Here is a 21367-nt window from a genome sequence, read left to right on the forward strand (position 1 = left end):
AACTTTCTAAAGGCATCCCCTTAGCCTACCACAGCTCTCGTCTAACCCGAGAGCTGTGGTAGGTGAGTAAGTTTCGTAAATGTTGTAAATATTCCCCTTTGGTGTAAAATATGTAGTCAAAGTGCAAAATTCAAATGGAATAACCGGAACAGTTCATTATTCCAAGTTACCCGCTCCATCGTGGATAAATACTAGCTTCTAACGTACTATTGGATTACTTGACGGCAGATGTAAATGTCATGTTCGATAAGTAAAATATATAGATCGATATCCATATAAACGAGGCCGCTTACAGTAGCTTACCTCCAGCGTTTTTAGCGTTTAGTATTTCACACACACACTCACACACAGATTATGGAGTCGCTCAAAATCGGAGTTTTGCACAGATGTGCTTGTACACCATAAACGGTCTTTGCATTTCTCGTATCATGATAATATACACTGGGGATTAAACAACCTCTGCGTTTTGGGAAAAGCACATGGGAGCCGGAGCGAGTAGCTTTTAATGTTCTAAACACATTGTTGCATTTGGGATCGCGCTCCGTATTCGCTCGGGATGCATTTTACGGTTCAATGCGACACCTTGTATTTCGTTGTCGTTTACACCGGGTGAATAAACTGACGACCTTTGCTGTTTTCTGTCGTTTTTGACAAGGAAGACGTCGATTTATGGGTAATCATTGGGTGCTGGATAAGAGGTAATTTAGTTTTTATGTGTCCGCTTTTGTTGAATTTGTAATCTCTTGATTCCTCTACCCCGCTGTATTCTTAACGGGGTTTCTGAATCAACCCTGACTGAATATCTTCGCTGTAAGAATATAGTACTGTATCTTGTATGTTCATTGTTATTTAACGTGTGCGGTACATAACTGTCCGAGATTTTCCAGTGCACCTCTTACTGTAGCTATTGATCTTAGCTCCGTGATGGACCATCTCATCACTTCGGTGCTATTACTGTGTACTTGCGGTCACCGTAAATGTTTTATAGGGCCCGGCCCCTGACTGAATGCTCCCTTCTTAAGATTTATTTTTAAATCACGGATACAAGCATATGCTTATTTGTTTCTGTTTTTGGACGATCGCAACCATTTATAGGCTCTTTCTTTCTTACGGGCATCGATGCTTGTAATTGCCGGATCCTGGATAGCCCGAGACGCAGAAGGGCTGCATGCAGCAGAAAGGTAGCCTGGATTCATAAGCAGTGTCGTTTTCTCACCTAGTGGGGTCTGTGAGTTTTTCGCCTCCTCATTGTGACTGAGACTCGACCCATCTTCGGTTCCGATGAGCATCTGCAGGGAGATACTGTCTGTTTGATTCTTATCTGTAGATTGATTTCACTATTAAATTAAGACGTCTCCACTTTATAGCTATCTGTCAACTCTATCAGGGTTCAAGAAATGTGATTTTAGCGGAGTTCATATATCGCAGAGTATATTGCATGTCAGGTGAGTGAATGGTGTATCCTGGACTAGTTATCGCTTGTAGGACGTGCTTGTGTTAGTTTTGAAGTAGTACATTGCACCGCTCAGTTTTTGACGAGGTCTGTGCTGCAATATGACTTTTACATAAAATTCTCAAGTGTCCTGCTCTCTAAATAACTCCACTTTGGTGCTGTACTCCATTCTGAGGATCGAGGTCACTTGGTAAGGGAGTTTGGCTTTATGCCTAGTCATCTGTATCTAATGCAAAGTTTGGCCAGTAAACGTGATTAATTTTCTCTACTTAATGCTCTAAGTTTGGAACCTCTTCAGCCTTACTTAATGTGTACAGTTCATATATATTTGCATATTTTCTCTTTATGTCAAGTTTTGAAAGTTGACTTTTTCTAAACTATGGCAATGATGTGTCTTCCTATCTTGTGAAAATGCCTATATCAGACTTGCAATTCCACTTTATAAATTGCACTGCTTTGTTCATGCATATATTTACATATTTCATAATTTTTTTACACCTTACTTTTGCTAATCAAACTTGCAAAAACATTCTTGCAGTACCGTCACATTTATAAATACGGTCACCACACCCTGTTACCATGCTAGTTATTACTAGTTATTAATGCTCACCGTTTGTGTTTTAAAAGTGAACCAGACTAGTTGTACAGTGGCTTGCAGAAATATTCAATCCCATTGAAAGTCATGACAATTGTCTGGATTATAAAATATAAATGCACAATTTTCTCAAACAACATGTATGTTGAGAACTCATTTGCTCCAGTATATTTCCAAACACCAGGTCAGTTGTCTTCTAACATGAAAAAGATAATAAAGCCTGATAGGTGCTGTTTGCATAAGTATTCAAACCCTGTGCTTTGGAAGCTCCAGGGTTACACAAATGACAAATTAATCACAAATGACATGAAATTGACAGTTATTAGACCATGATTAAACATAATTAGGTACTCAGTCCTGATGTTTCTCTCTGGATAAAAAAAAGAATCGTTTGGAAGGGCCATTGTCTTTGTTGGGCAATCACTGCAAAAATGAAGACAAAGGAACATTCTGCTGATGTGAGAAACAAATTCATTGAAATGCACAAGGGAGGAAAAATATCAAACAGTTTGGATGTCCCTTTAAGGACTGTTGGATTCATCATCAGAAAGTGGAAGGTTCATTACAACACCCAGAGCCTTACTAGAACAGGCCATCCCTCAAAACTAAGCATCAAAACAAGACGCCAACTGGTGAGAGAAGGCTAGTAAAAATCTAACCATCACTCTCAGCAGTCTGCAGTGCTCTTTGGCTGAAACTGGAGTGAAGGTGCATGGTTCACAATTTCAAGAGCTCTCCATAAAACAAGCCTCTACGGGTGGTAGCAAAAAGCCATTCCTTAAAAAGATGCACATAAAAACACATATGACATTTGCTACAAAGCATGAGAAAGACACAGTCAAGATGGGGGATTTTTATGGTCAGATGAGACTAAAATAGAACGTTTTTTTGCCAGACCTCAAAGAGGTATGTGTGGTATAAAACTAACACTGACCATGCCTGAAGAAACACCATACCTACAGTGAAATATGGTGGTGTCAGCATCATACTATGTGAATGCTGTTCATGTTCTGGGACTGGGAATCTTGTCAGAGTTGAAGGGACAATGGATGGACACAAATACTGCACAATACTGCAGGAAAACTTGTTCCAGTCTGCTATGAACCTGCGGCTTGGGACAGGATTAATCTTTCAACATGACAATGACCGTAAGCATAAGGCCAAAGCAACACTGGAATGGCTCAAAAACAGAAAGATGAATTTTCTGGAATGGCTGGGTCAAAGCCCTGATTGTCATGACCTGCGCATCCAGTCCTTGTGTTTGCCACGCCCACCTTGTTACCCATGTGTCCATTCCCATCGTATCAGCTGTCTTGCATTTCTTCTGATGTCATGTCCTGTATTTAGTCCACGTTCAAGTCTGGTTCCCCAGCTCTGTCATTGACGTTTGTGGAAGTCTGTACCCTGTCAGTCCGTCTGCCCTCAGTAAATTCTTTTGCCTTGGCTTTACGGCTCCCGGACTCTGCTTCACTGCACCCTGCTCGTTCGCCCGTCTCTCGATTGCAACACTGATCTTCACCATATTGAGAATCTGTGGAACTATTTGAAAACTGCTGTTCAGAGGTGCCATCCCACCAACCTAGAGGATCTCTATAAATTCTGCCAAGAAGAATGGGGAAGAATCACATCTGAACAATTAGCAAAAATTGTACATACTTATGTAAATAATTAAGGCTGTTATTGCAGCAAAAGGGTTCTCACAATAATATTACTGTGTAGGGGTTGAATGCTTATGCAAACATGACATTTTGAGATGTATGGCCAAAGCATATGAGGTCACAATAAATATACTGAATGCACAAATATGTATACAATTCTTTTATCATGCACAGAATTATGATGACTTTCAAGGGGGTTGAATACTTCTGCAAGCTTCTTCTGTGCCTCTTCTCAGTATTTAAATATTTTTGACAGAGAGCCCTTTATAACACTGTCCAAGTCATTTGATAACCTACTGTATTTAAAGCAAGATAGCTATAGAAAATGTACAGACAACTTAATTAAATATATAATATTGGTAACTCTTACAAATAGTGTGGCATGTTATTAGTTGAGTTACTTCCTAAATAAGAAATCCTTTCAGTGAACAAGCTGCAATGTCCTGTGTGCTAAGTAATAAATTGCTACACAATGAGCTCATTTAATGAACTGCCACCCCCCAAGTTTGTCCTGCTAAATAGAAAGTTGTAAAGATAGAAAGTATACATGTAAATTTTATTTAGGCCTTGTCTGGAGCACAGAGGTATTAATGCCAGCTGTTCATCACGCTGTTTGAAGTAGCCACACCCATCGGTTTACTGCCCATAAACAGAGCAGAGAAGTCAGTGCAGACTTAGACATGCCTGAATAATTGATGAGAGGGAGAGGCAACCCTCCTATTGCTCCTGTAGGGTCACATGTCAGCTGGCAGCTTTGGGATTGCTGTCCCAATGCAGAACGTGCCTTCCTCAACACTGAGAAGAACATGAATCATTGTGTCAATTTATGAAGGTGAAACCCTCTCTTTGTTATCTATTCATGTTCTTCCCACATTGTTCATTATGATAGACGTCCATCCATTTTCCGAATGGTTATCCGATCATGGGATTGTAACAGATGTAGGCCAAGATGAAAGTGTATCCTTCCTCTTCTATAATGGACTTCCAGTCCTTCACTTATCTGATGCATTCAATTAAAAGGATCATTTCCATCTCATCTTGCTCGGAAATGATCCATCCATAAAGTGATGGCTCTTCTTTTTTTGATCAATATAATTACAATAAAATGCATTCCAGCTCTGCATTACTTTGAAGGTAATGGAAGGTTAATTGATACCCAGGATACAGTAGATTCTGGTATTGAAAAGCAATTTAGTACTGCATGAAATTTTTTCTTTTCGGTTCTCTGTATTTAAAAACATTCTTCCTGGATTTTAACATTGCAGAAATGCTCACATCATCAGTTTCATGCATTTCCCCCCCTAATAGTTACTGGAGATATAGAGAACTGTTGCTGTAGAAGCTTTAACTGTGAGCAGTGGAGTTCCATTAGGATGCCCTGGAGACAGGAAAGTTTGAGTGTGGAGTGTGACAGGGCTAAACTGCTTCTTCCCCATGTTACTCTACGTCAGGCAAAGCCAAAAAGAGCCGGGAACCACTGCTGTTACAGTGTCTGAGACGGCAGGTTTGAAAAGGCATGTCCAGTGTGCAGTAACCTGTCAGTGCCGCTCCCGGCTACAGGGCTTATAATTGAAGCATGTCTCTCCAGTGCATCTGTGCGTCACCCAGAGACAGAGGAAGCCCTGCTGTCCCTGATTCTTGCTTTCGCTTCCTGGCAGCACACGCCTGTCTCTCAGTGCTGGTGATAAATTGTCTGAAAGTTGAGGAGGCTGGAACTCGAGCAGATTATCCTAGAAGTTTGTATACTTAGAAGGTGGAAGGTGGATCTCACTGTCATTTCCTTTGCATAGATATCATGTATATATAGAAGGACTCCATTAATAATGTTGTTTAAATGCCCTCCCATGAGTCACAACCTACTTCTGGCTGGTCATGTGCTGAAGACCTCTTTGGCAAATTAGCATGAAAGCTTAATGGTAGCTTTTGCGGAGGGACTAGAGCAGATTATGGTTTTCATCATCTTTTTTTTTCATGATTCTGCAAAAAGATTTAAGTAAGATATTAACTGAAATAGACAGAAAACATAAATTTCAATGTTGACGGTGGGTGCACTGGTCCCCAGTAGGTTAATGTAGAAATTTCCAGAAGGGTCTTGTAAAAAAACTTCCTTCTGAAGCTCCTCTATTTCTGATGGATGGTGGTCATCTTCTGTGTCTTTAGCATCATGGTTCACCATAGATACTGATCCCACCAAGTTTTTAAATGCATCTATTTTTGACAACTTGTGTGAAGCGCTGCATTTTTATTCTGCTTTACTTTCTAGGTGGGATCTTTTGTAGTTATTTTTATTATTATTTTACAATTATTATTGTTGTTATGTACTGTATTATTATTTTTTCAGTTTAAGATCTTGTTTGCACCTGGGGTCTCCCTATATATCAAATTGAACTATTAGGATCGTTTGAGAACGTGTGTGTGCATGTGTGCGTGTGTCTGTTTGTGTGCCCTGTGATGGACTGGCATCCCATCTAGGGTATGCTTGCTCTCTGCTGCCTGGGATCAGCTCCAGGCCCCCCCTGTGACCCTGAATGGTTGGAAGATGGATGGATGCATTAATATCTTTAGAATACATGTCATTAAAGTACTGCGATGGATTGGCGCCCCACCCTGGGTTGTTCCCTGCCTTGCGCCTGTAGCCTCTGGGATTGGCTCCAGACCCCCCGCGACCCTGAACAGGGTAAGCGGTTTCAGAAAATGGATGGATGGATGTAATTAAACTAATATGAGAACTGACTGTGCGGAATTGACCTTTAACTGGCGGTGAATTTCACAAATTTGTCCTGACCTCCCTACTAGCTCTCAGCGGTTCGTAAAGAAGGCCCAGTAACAAGGGTGATGAATACTTTAAAAGCTAATTAGCACCTTGTAAATTTACAAGATTTTAATATCTTTATATTTGTGAAATCTTTAGTCAAATGATTTGTTTATCTTTTACACTGTTCTCTGACATTGTATTTTAACATTGTAATTTGGGTCTCATCTTCGATCAACTTCTTACCTTCTTGCCACACATCGACTCAATAGTACAAACAACATTTTTTTTTATCTCCGTAACTTTGCTCGTCTGCAATCTTTCCTCAGTGTGAAAGATACTGAAACACTAAATCATGCTGTCATCATTACCCGTTGTAATGCATTATTTTATGGCCTCCCTAACTAAATATATCAATGGATTACAGAATGTTCAGAATTCTGCGTCTTCTTTACTAACGCACACTAAAAAATCTGCTCACATCACTCCTGTCCTCTATGATTTACATTTTACATTGGTTACCAGTTTCTTTAAGAATCAAATATAAAATTATACTCATTACCTTTAAAGCCCTCCATGGATTGAACATAAGAACATAAGAACATAAGAACATTGTCTGAGCTACTGTTTCCTTACACTACAGCCTGCATACTAAGATCATAGGATGCCAACCTTCTGTACCTAAGCACAGGTTATCAACTATTGGTGGCAGAGCATTTAATGTTGGAGACCCTAAAATTTGGAATGGTGTTCCTCTCAGTCTTCATGAGGAAAAATCTATTGTCCATTTAAGCTCCTGTTAAAAACATCTTTTCAATGAATATTATTCCTCTTCTTGTATGTAATGTGTACTGCAGTTGTCTGAGATGTTCTCCTTCTCTGTCACTTATGCCCTGGGAGAGATGGACCAGCACAAGCTATTCTTCAGTTTTTCCGAAGATCTTTACTACCATTCTGGCCTTAATATTAATGCCTTCGCTTTCGATGGCTTCTCTGCCAGACCTTCTCCTCAATGAGTCTTGAACCTTTTAGCGACCTGAGGGGGTAATGGTCCGGAATTTGGGCATATGTTGGGTGCTATGAGGTGGGCAGGGAGCTAAACTGGGCCAGGACAGTTGGATATTGGGGAAATTAATTATAGATGCGGCAACATCAAAATTTTGATAGAATTTTTAATAAAGACGTATCCAGTGAGTGCAGCTTCCTGCCCTTCTTGAGGTGGGAGTTTCACTGCTACTGCGTCTCAGGCATCAGGGAGCTGTTTAATGAGGCCTTTCATCACCCGCCTGGTGGAGCCACTCTGAAGAGAGCAAATTCTCTTCAAAATTAATGTGGGGGTGCTGGCAGCAACGTGGAATCCTCAGAGAGGACTCCGCCTGATAGACACAAGTCCCCAAATACAAGGCTGGCGGGAAAACAGCACTTAAGCAAAGGGAAACTGAATTATCACAAATCCACTGCAACAGGTTCGGTAGATGGACTGATAGATCAGGCTTGATACACTCAGACTGATACATCTTTAACAGATGTTGTCCTTCTTGCTGTTGATGAAGGCTACAAGACTATTTAAGCTCCTGTTTTTGTCTGTTGTGGGCGTGATCGATTAAATGGATCGTTTTGTAGTTTCAAACTAAACCTTTTTTCTACAGTAAATCAAACATTCTGTTTTTCCGCTAATAGACCAGAGTCTTCTGTATTGCCAAAAAGATATACAGAATACAGCAAATTTGAAAGAGGCTGTTCCTCATGGTTGGAGCAGCTAAATTAGCTGCACACACCGTGGCTCTGTTTATCGTATCCCGCAGTGAGACTCCAGGGATCCACATCTGCTGCATCCTTATGGAGGATGTTAGGAATGATTAGTGTGGGACTTAAAATTTTGGGGACACTGGGCATCTCCTTTGATCTTGTATTTCATATCTCGCAACTCTACTTTACTCATATTTTTTTAATGTTAAGAGAGGAGAGCAAGTATATTTGTACCCATCAAATTTCAAATCTTGAACAGATAATTCCAAAGATGGAAGGGTGATATGAGTAACAGGCACACGCCAGACACGGGGTGTAGAGGACCTGCAGCTAATCCCAAGCAGCACAATGCAGTGTAACACCCTGCACTGGACATGCATTATCACAGGGCCACACACACTTATGCTATGGACATGGTCAGCCGAGTACTTCATGCTCAGCTAAATGAGGCATTTCCTGCACTTTCAGGCAGCACTGTGCAACTGGCTGAAGTGGAGTTTTCGATGAACAGGGGAGTGTACCTCCAGATTCCTCTTCTTCCACCAGCTGCAGTTTGGTTAGGTTAATTTTCCTCTTACGGTTTAAGACATATTATCCCTGACTTGTGACTGTAAATACTATACCAGCACACAATTTTATGGCAAGAAAAAATGTGTCTGGGGTCCTTTAATGTATTTCAGAAATACTAATTTTTGTTACAACTTGCATAAGCCACCTTTCCATTACTGAATTCTGAAGTCGCTGGTTGTTTAATATTTTTCAGCTAAATGAGGCTACATGTAGATAGAATGATAATAGTGGGACTTTGAAACTGGATCACTGACTGTTGTTCTTGTCATGCAACAAGATTAATGTTTTGTTTTTCCAGGTCATATGGATCATATCCCCAGCACCATGTTGCACCTCACCTGTTGCCACACTTCATGCCCTGTGACCTGGCACTGATTTGAAAGAAGCTTTTTTTTATCCAGAAGTTTATAAACAAAGAGGTACGCAAGTTACTCTCTGTTTGATCAATGATATGCTTCTGCACCTTCTCATGTGCTCTTTTGAAGCTCTCTCAAGTCCCAGTTTAGTAAATTGAAGTGCCGTACCACGTTACCTTTGACCCTTCATCTCTACCTCGGTATTAAAGGGAAGTGTTTTATCCATCTTAGATTTCCTGCACCTAAGGAACTATAATCTGATTTTGTTTCTGCAAAGACAGCTTCTCAAGATCAAGAGTAAAATGCCTTGAGAGTTATTAATATTGGCTACAGTGTGGATATCCAGTCTTGGATGATTTTACTCAAAACAATTTGCCATTTGGATTATGTACTCCAACTTCCGCAAATGCACTAAAGTTAGGCTTGAAGTTGCTTGCAATTCCTAGTATGTTTACGTCTCTGGTGTAAGAGGAAGAGCATCCAGCACTGCTGGGCTTCGCTTCTGAACCTGTACTTAAGACCGTGACCCTATGACTGAGGCAGCATCCATTGATCTTGTGCTTTGGAAAGAAATTCCCTCTGACGCAGTCCTTCACAGCAACAGGAGGCTGGCAGTAATTATGGTCCTTTCTGGCTCCCAGAGGTTTTACATGGATCTCTGCACCCTCCCCATGGCAACCATCAGTTAGCCAGGCACAAGCCCGCTTTGGGGTGGACCTTGGTGATGTCATCAGGAGTATTGACCTTTGCAGCTCAGTGCACTGCTGCTCTCTGACTAGGCTTGTCTGCTACATTACAGAACGGAATTCAGACTTCCCCATCTGGCTATAACAAAGCCTGGCCTTAACCATTCATGTCGTGGCTTCTGCCACGACGGGGGAACTTGCGTTTTGTTTTTTTCTTGACTTTGTGGATCCAAGGTGAAGCCTGCTGGCTGCAGCTTTTTATGGCAGGGATTGTGTGGATTGAAAGACTCAAACACTTCAAGGGAGATTTTTGTCTTTGGCTGCTGGAGTCTTCACTGATCTGCTTGGAGAAAAATGCACAGGAAGCAGGAAACTTTGGATTAACGTAAATACGCTGGGACACTGTAGCAGGGTTTCAGTTTTGGTTGGCCAAGCAAAGGCCCAGGGGAGACCACTTTTTGATTTTCTTAATCTCTTTGTTAATCTGGCGCTACCTTGACAGAATGTCACCTCTCCATGAAATGTAAGAGCTGCTGGTGGTTTATGAAAGAAGAAATTGTACAACACTGTCCTTTCGTGGCATGCTAGGAAGCAAAGACACTGTCACTGTCCTCATTCTGGTCAGGACATCTTAAAGGGTGTAGTGGTCTTTTGTGAAAATGCAACAACCGCATGAATTAGCCATTCACAGAGAAGCTGGAGAGTTCGATTGGCCTCTGAGGAGGATCTGCTCTGCCCAGTACTGACCGGAACTGCTGCAGGAAGATTAAGCAGCCCCAGCATCCTCACTAGGAGCTCCAACCCACACTTGTAGGATCACCCTTGTTATGATCTGTGCTCGCTGCTGCCCCCTGGAGCCATGCCCATGCCAGTGCCCAACATGGCAGTGAGCCCACCAAAGTCCTACTTCTGGGAGGTATTCCCTCCCATGCCCACTCGCAGGGTGTACTGCACGCCCCTCTTCCAGGACAGCAGGCTCACCGTGCTGGGCGGCTGCAGTGAGACAGGCCTGCCACTGGACAGCGTCGAGGTGCTGGACATTGGTTCACAGACCTGGATCCAGCTGCCGCCGCTGCCCACAGCCCGAGCGGGCGCTGCCGCTGTGGCGCTAGGGACTCGGGTCTTGGTGATGGGGGGCATGGACGCCCAGCAGAACCCGCTGTCTTCAGTGGAGATCTACAACCCCGATGAGGGCAAGTGGGAGAGAAAGACCAGCCTGAGCCAACCCTCGATGGGCATCAGCACTGTGGAGAAAGGTAAGACGGGCCCCCGGCTGAGCCCTTGGCGTGTGATGTACTCATGAGCGCAATGCACATGCTGGCTGGTCAGTCACACTCATTCCAGATCTCACCCCACAATGATATCTCCCTGAGCATCACTCTTCATGAAGTGAACTTGTAAGACTACAAAATTGGCCATTGTATGGCCTAATCTGTGCGTGTGCTCCTTCCACAGCAGACGGAAGGGTCGCACAAAGGAGCTTATTTATAGCTTTATTGTTTGTGTTACTAAGTGCCTGGAGGGGCAAAAACCACATCAGTGTAGCATTGCATCCATCGCCCATTTAATGACCCAATCAGGTCTGCCAGTATGTTGAATGTACGTTAAAATGATTTAACAAAACCGTACAGTGCGCAAAATAGGGAATTAGGCAAAGTTGCCCGGAAAAAGCAAGAAGTGGTGAGGGAGGCTGATGGGTTACAAGGCAGGGGATCGGATCTGGTTGGCATAGTCGTGTTTTGTCGGATGTCGTGGGAAACGACCTTGTTCAGCATCTCGCATGAGCGGCATCTTGGGGTGGGCAATCGATGTCACCGCCGCCTGTCCCATGGGGGGCTCGTGTGGGAGCTGATGGCAGTTATTTAGAAGCACGGGCAGATAATCCGACTCCCTCAAAGCAGCTCTGCTGACAGGTTATTTCAAGAAGGCAGGGAAAATTGTCGCTTAACCTACTTTGCGTTCCCCATTTAAGCTGCTCCAGTTCTGTGAGAATAAATGATCATCTGCCAACATACTGAGCAAATCCATTGCGGGGGAAGAATTTTTGGGCAGCTAATGTGGGACGCTGGTTAATTAATAAAACATTCTGTATTTTGCACTGTGACTTTGGTTGCTCTTCTCCAAGCACAGCAGCACTCACATTCTGTTGGCTTTTAGCATGAAATCTGCATGCACATGTCATGACACATCTGCCTTGATCAGGCCGCATGATCTGTCCTACAGAAACCTGATCATTTATAAACATGAGACTTCTTAAAGAAATTCTGTTTCATCATTAAGATTATACATAAGTACAAGTGCTCAGAAAATGAAATGCAGTTTGGCTGAAAGTGGAAAATAAAGCAGAAGTGCTAGAGACAGCTGTACAATATATACATGTGTAATAAACAGTGTTGGGAGTAACGCGTTACAAAAGTAACAAATTACTGTAATGCATTGCTTTTTGCTGTAACGAGGTAATGTAAGGCATTACAGAAAAAAAATTGGTAATATTTTACTCGGTATAAATGTCAGTAACGTGCATTACAATGCATTTTTAACCCGGAATGAAGTGATGGTTTTTTTTCTTCATACAAATTCGCCAAAATCACCGAGAGATCAGCAGAGGAGAAATGTCCGTGCAAAATGTTTCACTTCTTGTAGTCAGACAGAACAGAGAGATGAGTGAACCTGCAACTGATCTAACGCCGGATAGTAAAACTTAATCAAACTGACAGAAAACAGCTGGGTTGCATATGTGGTAAATAAGGGGGCGTGGCACATAAGAGGATCGGACAGGCAGGTCATGACAATTACACTCGTATTACCCAAAATATTAAAGAAGAAATATTTAATAAAGACATTTAATTACGAAGAGCAAACATGCTTTCGATGCGTAGCGATGTATCATTTTCATTGTCTCGATCAACTTTTTAATCAATAGACAAAAAACCGCGATAGAGTGAAGCCGCGAAAGTCGAAGCGCGAGGGATGACTGTAAAGGCATAGAAATGCTAATTTTTTATCCTGTCATATCTTTAGACATTACAATACAGTTCAATTAATGTTAATATGACTAGGCCTAAAGTTACAGTATTTCTATCACTATTTGCCAGACTTTGACCTTTTGTCTGTTGTTGTGATGATTGTTCCTTGTATTGCACCATGAGCCATCGCTGTGGCTATTATATTCTACTGTTTTTAACCATAGGCCTATAGCTCAGTTAGATACCACAGCACCTTCCACTGGCTGTGTAATGAGCTAATTGAGCGTCATGAGCAAGATGAGCATAGATTTCCAAATCCATATTTCCAGTTATCTTGGTGAGAAAAACTCTACTTACAATAGTAGTGTAATGCCTTACATTTTAAATACAGTAATATTGTAATGTAACAAATTACTTTGAAATTACAGTAACAAGTAATAAATAATGCATTACAGTTTTGAAGTAACTTGCCCAACACTGGTAATAAATATATTGAAAATATATGCATATGTACAGAGGTACAGTATACATGGTATACAGTGTGTGGTGTGAATGAGTATATGCAGCAATACAGGAATCCTGTGCAGCATATGTATACAGTGTACATAATAATGAAGTATGGAGGAGGAGGTACACTTCATGTTCTGGCTGGAAGTGGGTGAATATTATTGGTCATGTTGCGAGCTCAGCAGGTAGACAGCTATTGGGAAGAGCAGAGGCTTCTGTACTCCTTCCAGATGGGAGTAGGGTTACCAATGTTTGGATGAGAGCATTACCCAATGAAGTTGTGTGCCCTTTTCAAGTATCATTTACTCTGAGGGTCCTTAATTAATACTGCAGAATCTATGTATGTTCATTTTCATGATTAAACTTCTGATAATTTCAGATTTCTCAGAACTTTCCTGCATACACTGATATTAACCACATGGTCCCTTTGGAACTTCCATTCAGTGTTTCTAGTTTTACCCAGTTGTGCACTAGTCCTGTCATTTTGGGACAAATATCTCCCCCACAGCTAGAGCTACTTCTTGCTGTGGAGATGCTCCTCTAGTACACTGTTAAAGCCGAGGCCTCCAAGGCAGCATAAGGCATGGCATCCTGGGTAGGATATTATTGTGGTCTTAAATGGAGATTATACATGACTAGAACAAATGCCCTCGCTGGAATCGCGGTTTGTTCACACTTATGAGTTGTCAGCATGTTTTGAGGGCCTCGGCTTCTAAATGGATAACGTGACGCTTTTGCAAATGGTAAACAAGTCAATATAGTGCATTACAAGCAGGATCCGAGATGGACGACGAGTAACAGGTCCAAGTTCTCTTGCTTCACCTCTCGTTCCCTTTTTAATCTTGCGTGCTTTCTCAGTCACTCTGTCTTTGCTGGAGGAACCTCACAAGGTGATCATTGCTGTTGCCTGGAAACAGGTGTTTGTTTGTGTGTGCACATGTGTGTGTGTGTATGTGTGTAGAACTAGGGGCACACCAACTGAGTGAAGGGGACTGTCATTCACGCTCATTCAATGGCCTAGTCGGCATAGTCCTGCTGTTCTAGCTCCTCATGTACATTACCTGTTAGTCAGAGAGGCTTCAGCAGCGCCACACCCTGGAGAGTTCCGCTGTGCGCCTAGAAGCCACAGACGTGAATTTGTGAGCAGTTTTTATCAAGCGTGTGTTTATCTGCTGATGTCGTTCCCTTTTTGCTCCTTTAAATTTTCTCACTTATCAGTCTGCATAAGCAATTAAAAGATATAACTTGTCAGCTCCCACATTGCTGGGAGCCTTGACAGTAAGTAAAGGAGTCTCATAGGAGATTCTCTCTGGTGTCCCAAGCCATTACTGGCTGGTAACTCAGGGCACCGGCTTTGCTCATCCTGATCTGAACGTGTCCTTCCATCCTTCTCTCCTGTCCTAATCTTATCTGGAACAAATCTGATCAAGTTTTTCATGGGAGGTTATGGGGGGGTAATTGGAAAATCAGTTTTTTGATGGATGTCTTTATTAAAATATAGTATCAAAATAAAATAAAAATGTCCCCGCCCCCCACCACCACGGCACCGGTTATGGTCTTTTGCCTTTCTGGCTGGCTACTGTGTGTGGGGAGCGGCTGTCACAGGGTCACTTGGACGGCCTGCTGGTGCGTGTCACCACTGCCAGCCTGGGTTCCATGCTCTTCCCCGACTTTATGGCCGCTGTGGCAGAGAGCAGCACCGTAAAGGGCATTGTACGGCACTGAGTGGGACCATGGGCTTTGACCCAACGCTGCGTTTGCAGTGGGTTGTCAGGTGCCGCATTTAATGACGGTACGCTGTGCTCTCTCACACGGTGCTGATGATGTGTCACCTCTGTTGCCCCCTACTGGCACTGCTGGGCACCATGCTCTCACGTGTTTTATCTTGTCAGCAAATTATGAACTTGGTTATCACCTCTGATGACTTTCTGTGGGGGGGCGGGGGTTGTGCAGGGGACACAGTAGTGCGTTCCCTAATCAAATAAACGTTCCTTGCCCTGGAATCCTAGTGGATTATGTGAGGGCCCCCTTACCCCCCACCCTTGCTCTCTTGCTGTTTTTCACACCAAGCTTATTGAGAAACTGGACGTTCTCAAGCAGGGCCCATATGCTGGCTCACTTGTTTGAATAGCAATCACCTCCCCAGCGTGACAGATGCCCCCTGTAGCTACGTAAGGCAGAGGAGTGATTTATTTGTAATTACTCTGTGTAAACCCCACTCGGCAGTTTGACGCTAGTCATGCCGTCAGATATAATGAAATGTAGGGGAGGCAGGATTTGAGTGTGAAAATGCTAACGAACGTGAAAATTATATGACGAGAGAGAGAGATGCAAGCTAGGGCCAGCATGGAAATGCATGCTAGCAGGAAGCTGATGCATGCTGGTGGAGTCAAGTCAAGGTCTTTATTTGCCATATGCACAGTAAGGCAGAGACATCAGTACAATGAAATGCTTGTGGTGAGGGTCGCACATACAATACTGTGTGCCATTGACATGTAAATACAGAGGAGAGGGAGAAGGTAATCAGGTAAAATAAAATAGGATAAAGGGAATATGCCAGGAGTAAATAAAACTGATCTTGTAAAAATAGTGAGGAAGACCAAGTAGCAGCAGCAGTATAAGGTGGTACTCCTCGGGGTAACTGTTACCTGGGCTTGTGATGTAACTGAAGCAACCTTACCTACAAGGTCCATAAGTTTAATCAAGTCCAACTCTGCAGTGTCTGTGATTATTACAAGCCTCCACAGTAAAAAATTCAGGAGTGAATTACCTTCTGTATTCCAGCAAATGTGGGCCTTTTTCAGTAATTGTAGTCCAATTCAAAGTATCGTTTTGGTAATAAGGCCTTATCTAAGGCACGCCACTTTTTTGTAAGGTGGAAATAGAATTAACCCGCTATAAACAGAACTTGAATGGGTACTGAGTTTTCCACATAAACAACCTACACTCAACGCCTCTCCTTTGTCTAGGCTTTCAATAGGTTTACAACACTACTGAGTACACCAGTTTATAAGCTACTGTATAGCTGGGAGGGAAAAGAGTTCTGTTCTGTGTTTGATTAAGTACGTCAAAGGGATAGGTCACCCAAAAATGGAAATTTTGTCATCACTTTCTTTCAAATTGGACAGAATTTGTTTTATCTTTGTCATCTCTGTGAATTTGGGGACTACATACAGTACAGTTCTTATCCCATCTAAATCAGCCCATCAAAACACTTTATAAACTATGTAGCTCTCTAACCTCTTACCTCTCTAAGTAAAACTAATCCTGTCCAGACAGGGCTTATCAGTCAGTACATTTACATGCACAGATAATTTGAGCTACGGTTGTAACTCTACTACACCACTTAATCAGACTACTGTCCTTGTCCCAGTATACATGCACAGGAGGGGAATTGATTGACAGAGTATGTCCGACTCTGCTGCAATAGGTGGCGATATGGCTCCTTTAAGCTTGTTAGTATTCGGCTTTTCCCACTGACCTATTACGCCACAGATGTAAAAAAAATAAAATTAATAATAATGGATGCATGGACAAATTAAGTGACATAAGCTTTAATTACGATCTGGTCGGAAGAACAGATACAACAAGATCAGGATAGCATAATAAGAAATAAAGTATTTTGTATAATATACTATGACAGCACGGTATTGGAATTTTTTCAAATATTGCAGTGTGATTTTGTTGTAATAAACATTGAGGTACTTATGAAACAAAAAAATTTTCTGTGGTTAATATCAGTGTATGCAAAAAATTTCTCACTAAACCATCTAGGTGTCACGATCGCGGGGAAAGACGAGGCAGGAAGGGGAAAATCCACAGGCAAACAGGTTTAATTACCGTGACCAAGACAGACAGCTGCACACATCAATGACGGATCTGGGGAAACTAACTCAGACGTAGACTAAATACACAGGACAGGCTGAACATAACAGGTAACAGGTGATTACGATTGGGAATTAACATGGGGTAACGAGGGGGGCGTGGCACAAACGAGGATCGGATGAGCCGGGCGTGACAGAACCCCCCCCCTAAAGGCGAGGGACGAGACGAGACCGGGGAAACAGGACCTGGAAGGCAAAACAAGACCATCAACGGGGCACCGGAAACAGGGGGCAAGGAGACAAGCCAAGAGACAGACGAAGAGGACGAGGAGGGAGTTGGAGGGGGCACCAGGGGAGGCAACGAAGAAGCCGGAGGGGACACTGGCGAAGGCAAGGAGGAGGGGGAAGCCGCAGCAGGCAACGGGGCAGCCAGAGCCGGGGAAGGCGCCGTCTGATGACGCGCCGGAGCGGGGGGACCCGCAGGCGACCAAGGAGCCGAAGGTGACCGACGAGACGTCGGAGGGGGACCCGCAGGCGACCACCGACCTGGAGCCACAGCACCCGCAGGCGCCCCCCCGAGCCCCAGCTAAGGCGACTGAGGGCAAGCCAGGGGGCAGGGCGGGCGGCACTCGACCCCTGCGGAGGTGTCCCCTGCCCTTTCGGGACACCGAAAGGCGGGGTTCGGGCTGGGATCGACCTCGCCAGGGTGAGGGCAGAGGAGTCATCAGGGAAGTCCCCGAGGGGTCCCACTCAAGCTCCTCCTCCACCAAGGGAAAAGGAGCAACGGCTGAGAGGTCTGGGACCTCCTCGGGGACATGAACTGGGGTCACGAGCACCAGGGCAAGAGTCACAGGGGTCGAAGTCACAGGGGTTGGAGCCGCAGGCACGGTCGGAGCTGAGACCTCGGGTGCTGCAGGGGGCGGAGCAGCAGCCGGAGGCGGGGCCTCGGGCGAAGCAGGAGGCGCGGCTGGTGGAGGAGGCGCAGCTACCTCGGGCGTGACGGCAGGCGGAGAAGGCGCAGCTACCTCGGGCACAGCAGGAGGCGGGGACGTCGCTGGAGCCCCAGGTGTAGCTGCAGGAGGAGGCGGGGATGCAGGCGGCACCGGGACCTTGGGCGGTGCAGCAGGCGGCTCGGGTGGTGCAGCAGTGACCGCCGACTCTCGGCCAACAGGGGGCGCCGCAGCAGCGATCACCGACTCTCAGCCAGCAGGGGGTGCTGACGAGATGGGCAGGGCAGACGAGGTAAGCAGGATGGGTAAGGCAGACAGGATGGGTGAGACGGCAGGCGACGCCGCGGGCGTAGCAGCATCAGCAGGCGGTGCCAGGACCTCGGGCATAGCGGCTGCAGTAGGCGGTGCCGGGACCTCGGGCATAGCAGCTGCAGCGGGCTTGCGGCGACAGTGGGCACCGCCAACTCATATCCAGCAGGGGGCGTGGGTGAGACGGGCGAGGCAGACAGGACGGGTGAGACGGGCATAGCGGCGGCATCAGGCAGTGCCGCGGGCAGAGTGGCAGCATCAGGCGGTGCCACGGGTAAAGCAATGGCAGCAGGCGGGAGCTCGGGCACCTTGGCAAGCGCGTCCAGGGTTGGTGCTTCCCGGTAATGTGTGGTCCCTTTAAGAGATCACAGGACCCGTGGGATAGCGTCCAAAACAGCCCGGATTCCCACATACCCCAGGTGGCCACCCTGGAATATGGAGGCTGTTGGTGACAGCGGCTGCGGTGAACGGGAGAAGCTCCTCCTGATATTCAGCGGGGAGAGAGGCAGCAGGGAGAGAGCAAGCCCTCAGGTACACAGTCGGGGCTTCTTCCTGTTCTTTCCCCTTGCGCCTCTTCTTTCTCCGGCTTTGGTGGCTGCCGGAGATGTTCGCGCACGTCGGCTCCTGAAGGAGGGTCCCGCTCTTGCTGGCTAGTTCCCTTAGTCTGACGTCCTCACGGACCTCAGGCAGGTTTAGCCAATAGAGCACCTCGCGGAGCAGATTGATGCATTGGTCATCGATCCGCGGAGGTGTGTTGTCGAGATCCGTCAATCTGTCACGATCGCGGGGAAAGACGAGGCAGGAAGGCGAAAATCACGGGTTTATTACCGTGACCAGGACAGACAGCGACGCACATCAATGACGGATCTGGGGAAACTAACTCAGATGCGGACTAAATACACAGGACAGGCTGAACATACTGTAACAGGTAACAGGTGATCACGATCGGGAATTAACACGAGGTAACGAGGGGGGCGTGGCACACACGAGGATCGGATGAGCCGGGCGTGACACTAGGATTGATTTAAACAGCAATTAAGGATGAAAATGATTGTGATATTGTCTCAGAGAAGGCATACAGCGCTCATGCAAAAGTAGAGAAGGTAAAACTTTAAAACTGTACTAGATAATCTTGAAAATAAATGATCATTAAATTTGCAAAACTTGCTAGGTTTTTTTTCCTTTGACAAAGTAAAAATGTTTTAGACTTAAACTCCCTGCGCTATAATATTTGTACGAAATTGAAGGTAAGAAAAAGCCTGATCTTAATCTAGTTGACTAGCGATATAAGAATTGGATGTACATAACATGCAATGTTGATATTAATAACACACATCGTCCAGCCCTATAGTATACTAGTCATTTTTTTGATTCAGTACAAAATTCAGTGGTACCTCAGTTCTCGAACTCATTAGAATTCCAATTTCTTAAAAGTCGAACCAACCAGTTGGAAAAAAAAATGACCTAGAACTCGATCTGAATCTCAGAAGTTGAACCGTGAACGCCGACCTAAGATAACTTAGTGAGTCATGCTTAATGAGTCACGCAGCACGTCTCTCAATGGAAACAAAGGGTAACGCTTCAGTCTCAGCCTTGCATTCGCTGTGATAGCGTCGTGCATGTTTACACTACCTGAATACATATATTTAGACAGTAAAAATACATTTAGACAATGATAGACAGTAACAGTAATTATTATTATATAATAAAATACTTTTAAAAATAAAGATTTCTTATTAATTATTTTTATATCATTAATAATAAACCATTAATACATTTAATTATAATAATATTGTCGTGCCGAGCGGGGATGGAACGGAGACAAAGGTGCAGACGTCAGGGTATTGGGGAATACGGGGTTTAATTACAGGTAAGGCAGGCAAAACACAGATGGACAATACAATGACCGGACTGGGGAAACAAACTGAAACGCGGAAGAAATATAGAGGACTAATGACAACAACCAGAAACAGCTGATCACGCGGGGATTCCACACGAGGTTAACTAGGGGGCATGGCACACGGAAGGAGCAGACGATCGGGGCAGGACACATTGGTTTTTTTTTTACTTTACACATTTATCTTCTTACTTTACAAATTACTGTTTTGATAAATGTGCTTAGATGTGTTTAGTACAGTATATGCTCTTCTTGTTTTATCCTGTTCATTTTGTGTTTAAATGCTAAAAAAAAAAAACATATTTAGGTGTAATTTTTTGGGGCCAGGAACCAATTAATTGGTTTTCCATTATTTCTTATGGGGAAAATTCAAACTTTTTATGATTCAAACCCGAGTTCTGAACGGATTAAGTTTGAGTTCTGAGGTACCACTGTACCTCACCTTGCGTTGTAATATCATTTGGTGCCGGTACCAGTTTTTATGGCAGAGGAAAACCAACCCTTGAAGTACCGTACTTTTGGTACCTTCTTGAAGTATCAAAAGTACGGTATCTGTTATGTTGGAAAAGTACCCTTTAGTTGAGCGGTGAATTGAACAGATTTACAGCGCTGTACATTTTGTACATGCTGTACGTCCTCTGCTATGCTCCATGCTTTGTCTGTGTACTGGCTTCTTCCATTACTTCTTGGTCAAAACCCAAGAGAGGAAACTGTGGAGCATGTGCAGAGTGCCTCGGCCAGTTTGAGTCCGATTGAATGTGTACATGAACTCAGTCGCAATATCTGGGTGTGTCAGTCTGAGAAGAGAAATTCGATTTAGTATGATTTCAGTCAGACTAACATCTTTATATGTACTTTAAATATCTGGTTTTACTCAATTAACACAAAAATTCGATTGTGGGCATGTAAATGTAGTGAGTGTAAGAAAATGACAAGTCCCACCAAAACAAGGACGCCCAGTGTCCCGGTGATACTCACTGGAGTGCCTGTTGTGGGTAACCTGCCCGGGGCAGTTTTTTTAGATCACATCCACAGCAGCCAACATTCCATGTTTGCGGGCACTTTACACCAAGAGTGGCTTGTCCTGGCCACAGG

The 21367-nt window shown here is 44.1% G+C and overlaps 1 protein-coding gene across 1 annotated transcript in view; it reads left to right on the forward strand.

Annotated features, from left to right (window-relative positions):
- klhdc8b (kelch domain containing 8B) overlaps positions 1-21367 on the forward strand; it is an 87090-nt gene that overhangs the window by 290 nt on the left and 65433 nt on the right. The window contains exon 2 of the mRNA XM_023825860.2: positions 9076-11075. Coding sequence (XP_023681628.1) covers positions 10679-11075 — 397 coding nt within the window. The 5' untranslated portion in view covers positions 9076-10678. The remainder of the gene's footprint in view (positions 1-9075; positions 11076-21367) is intronic.

This window comes from Paramormyrops kingsleyae, chromosome 6 (assembly GCF_048594095.1).
Source record: "Paramormyrops kingsleyae isolate MSU_618 chromosome 6, PKINGS_0.4, whole genome shotgun sequence".
Classification (NCBI taxonomy): Eukaryota; Metazoa; Chordata; class Actinopteri; order Osteoglossiformes; family Mormyridae; genus Paramormyrops; species Paramormyrops kingsleyae.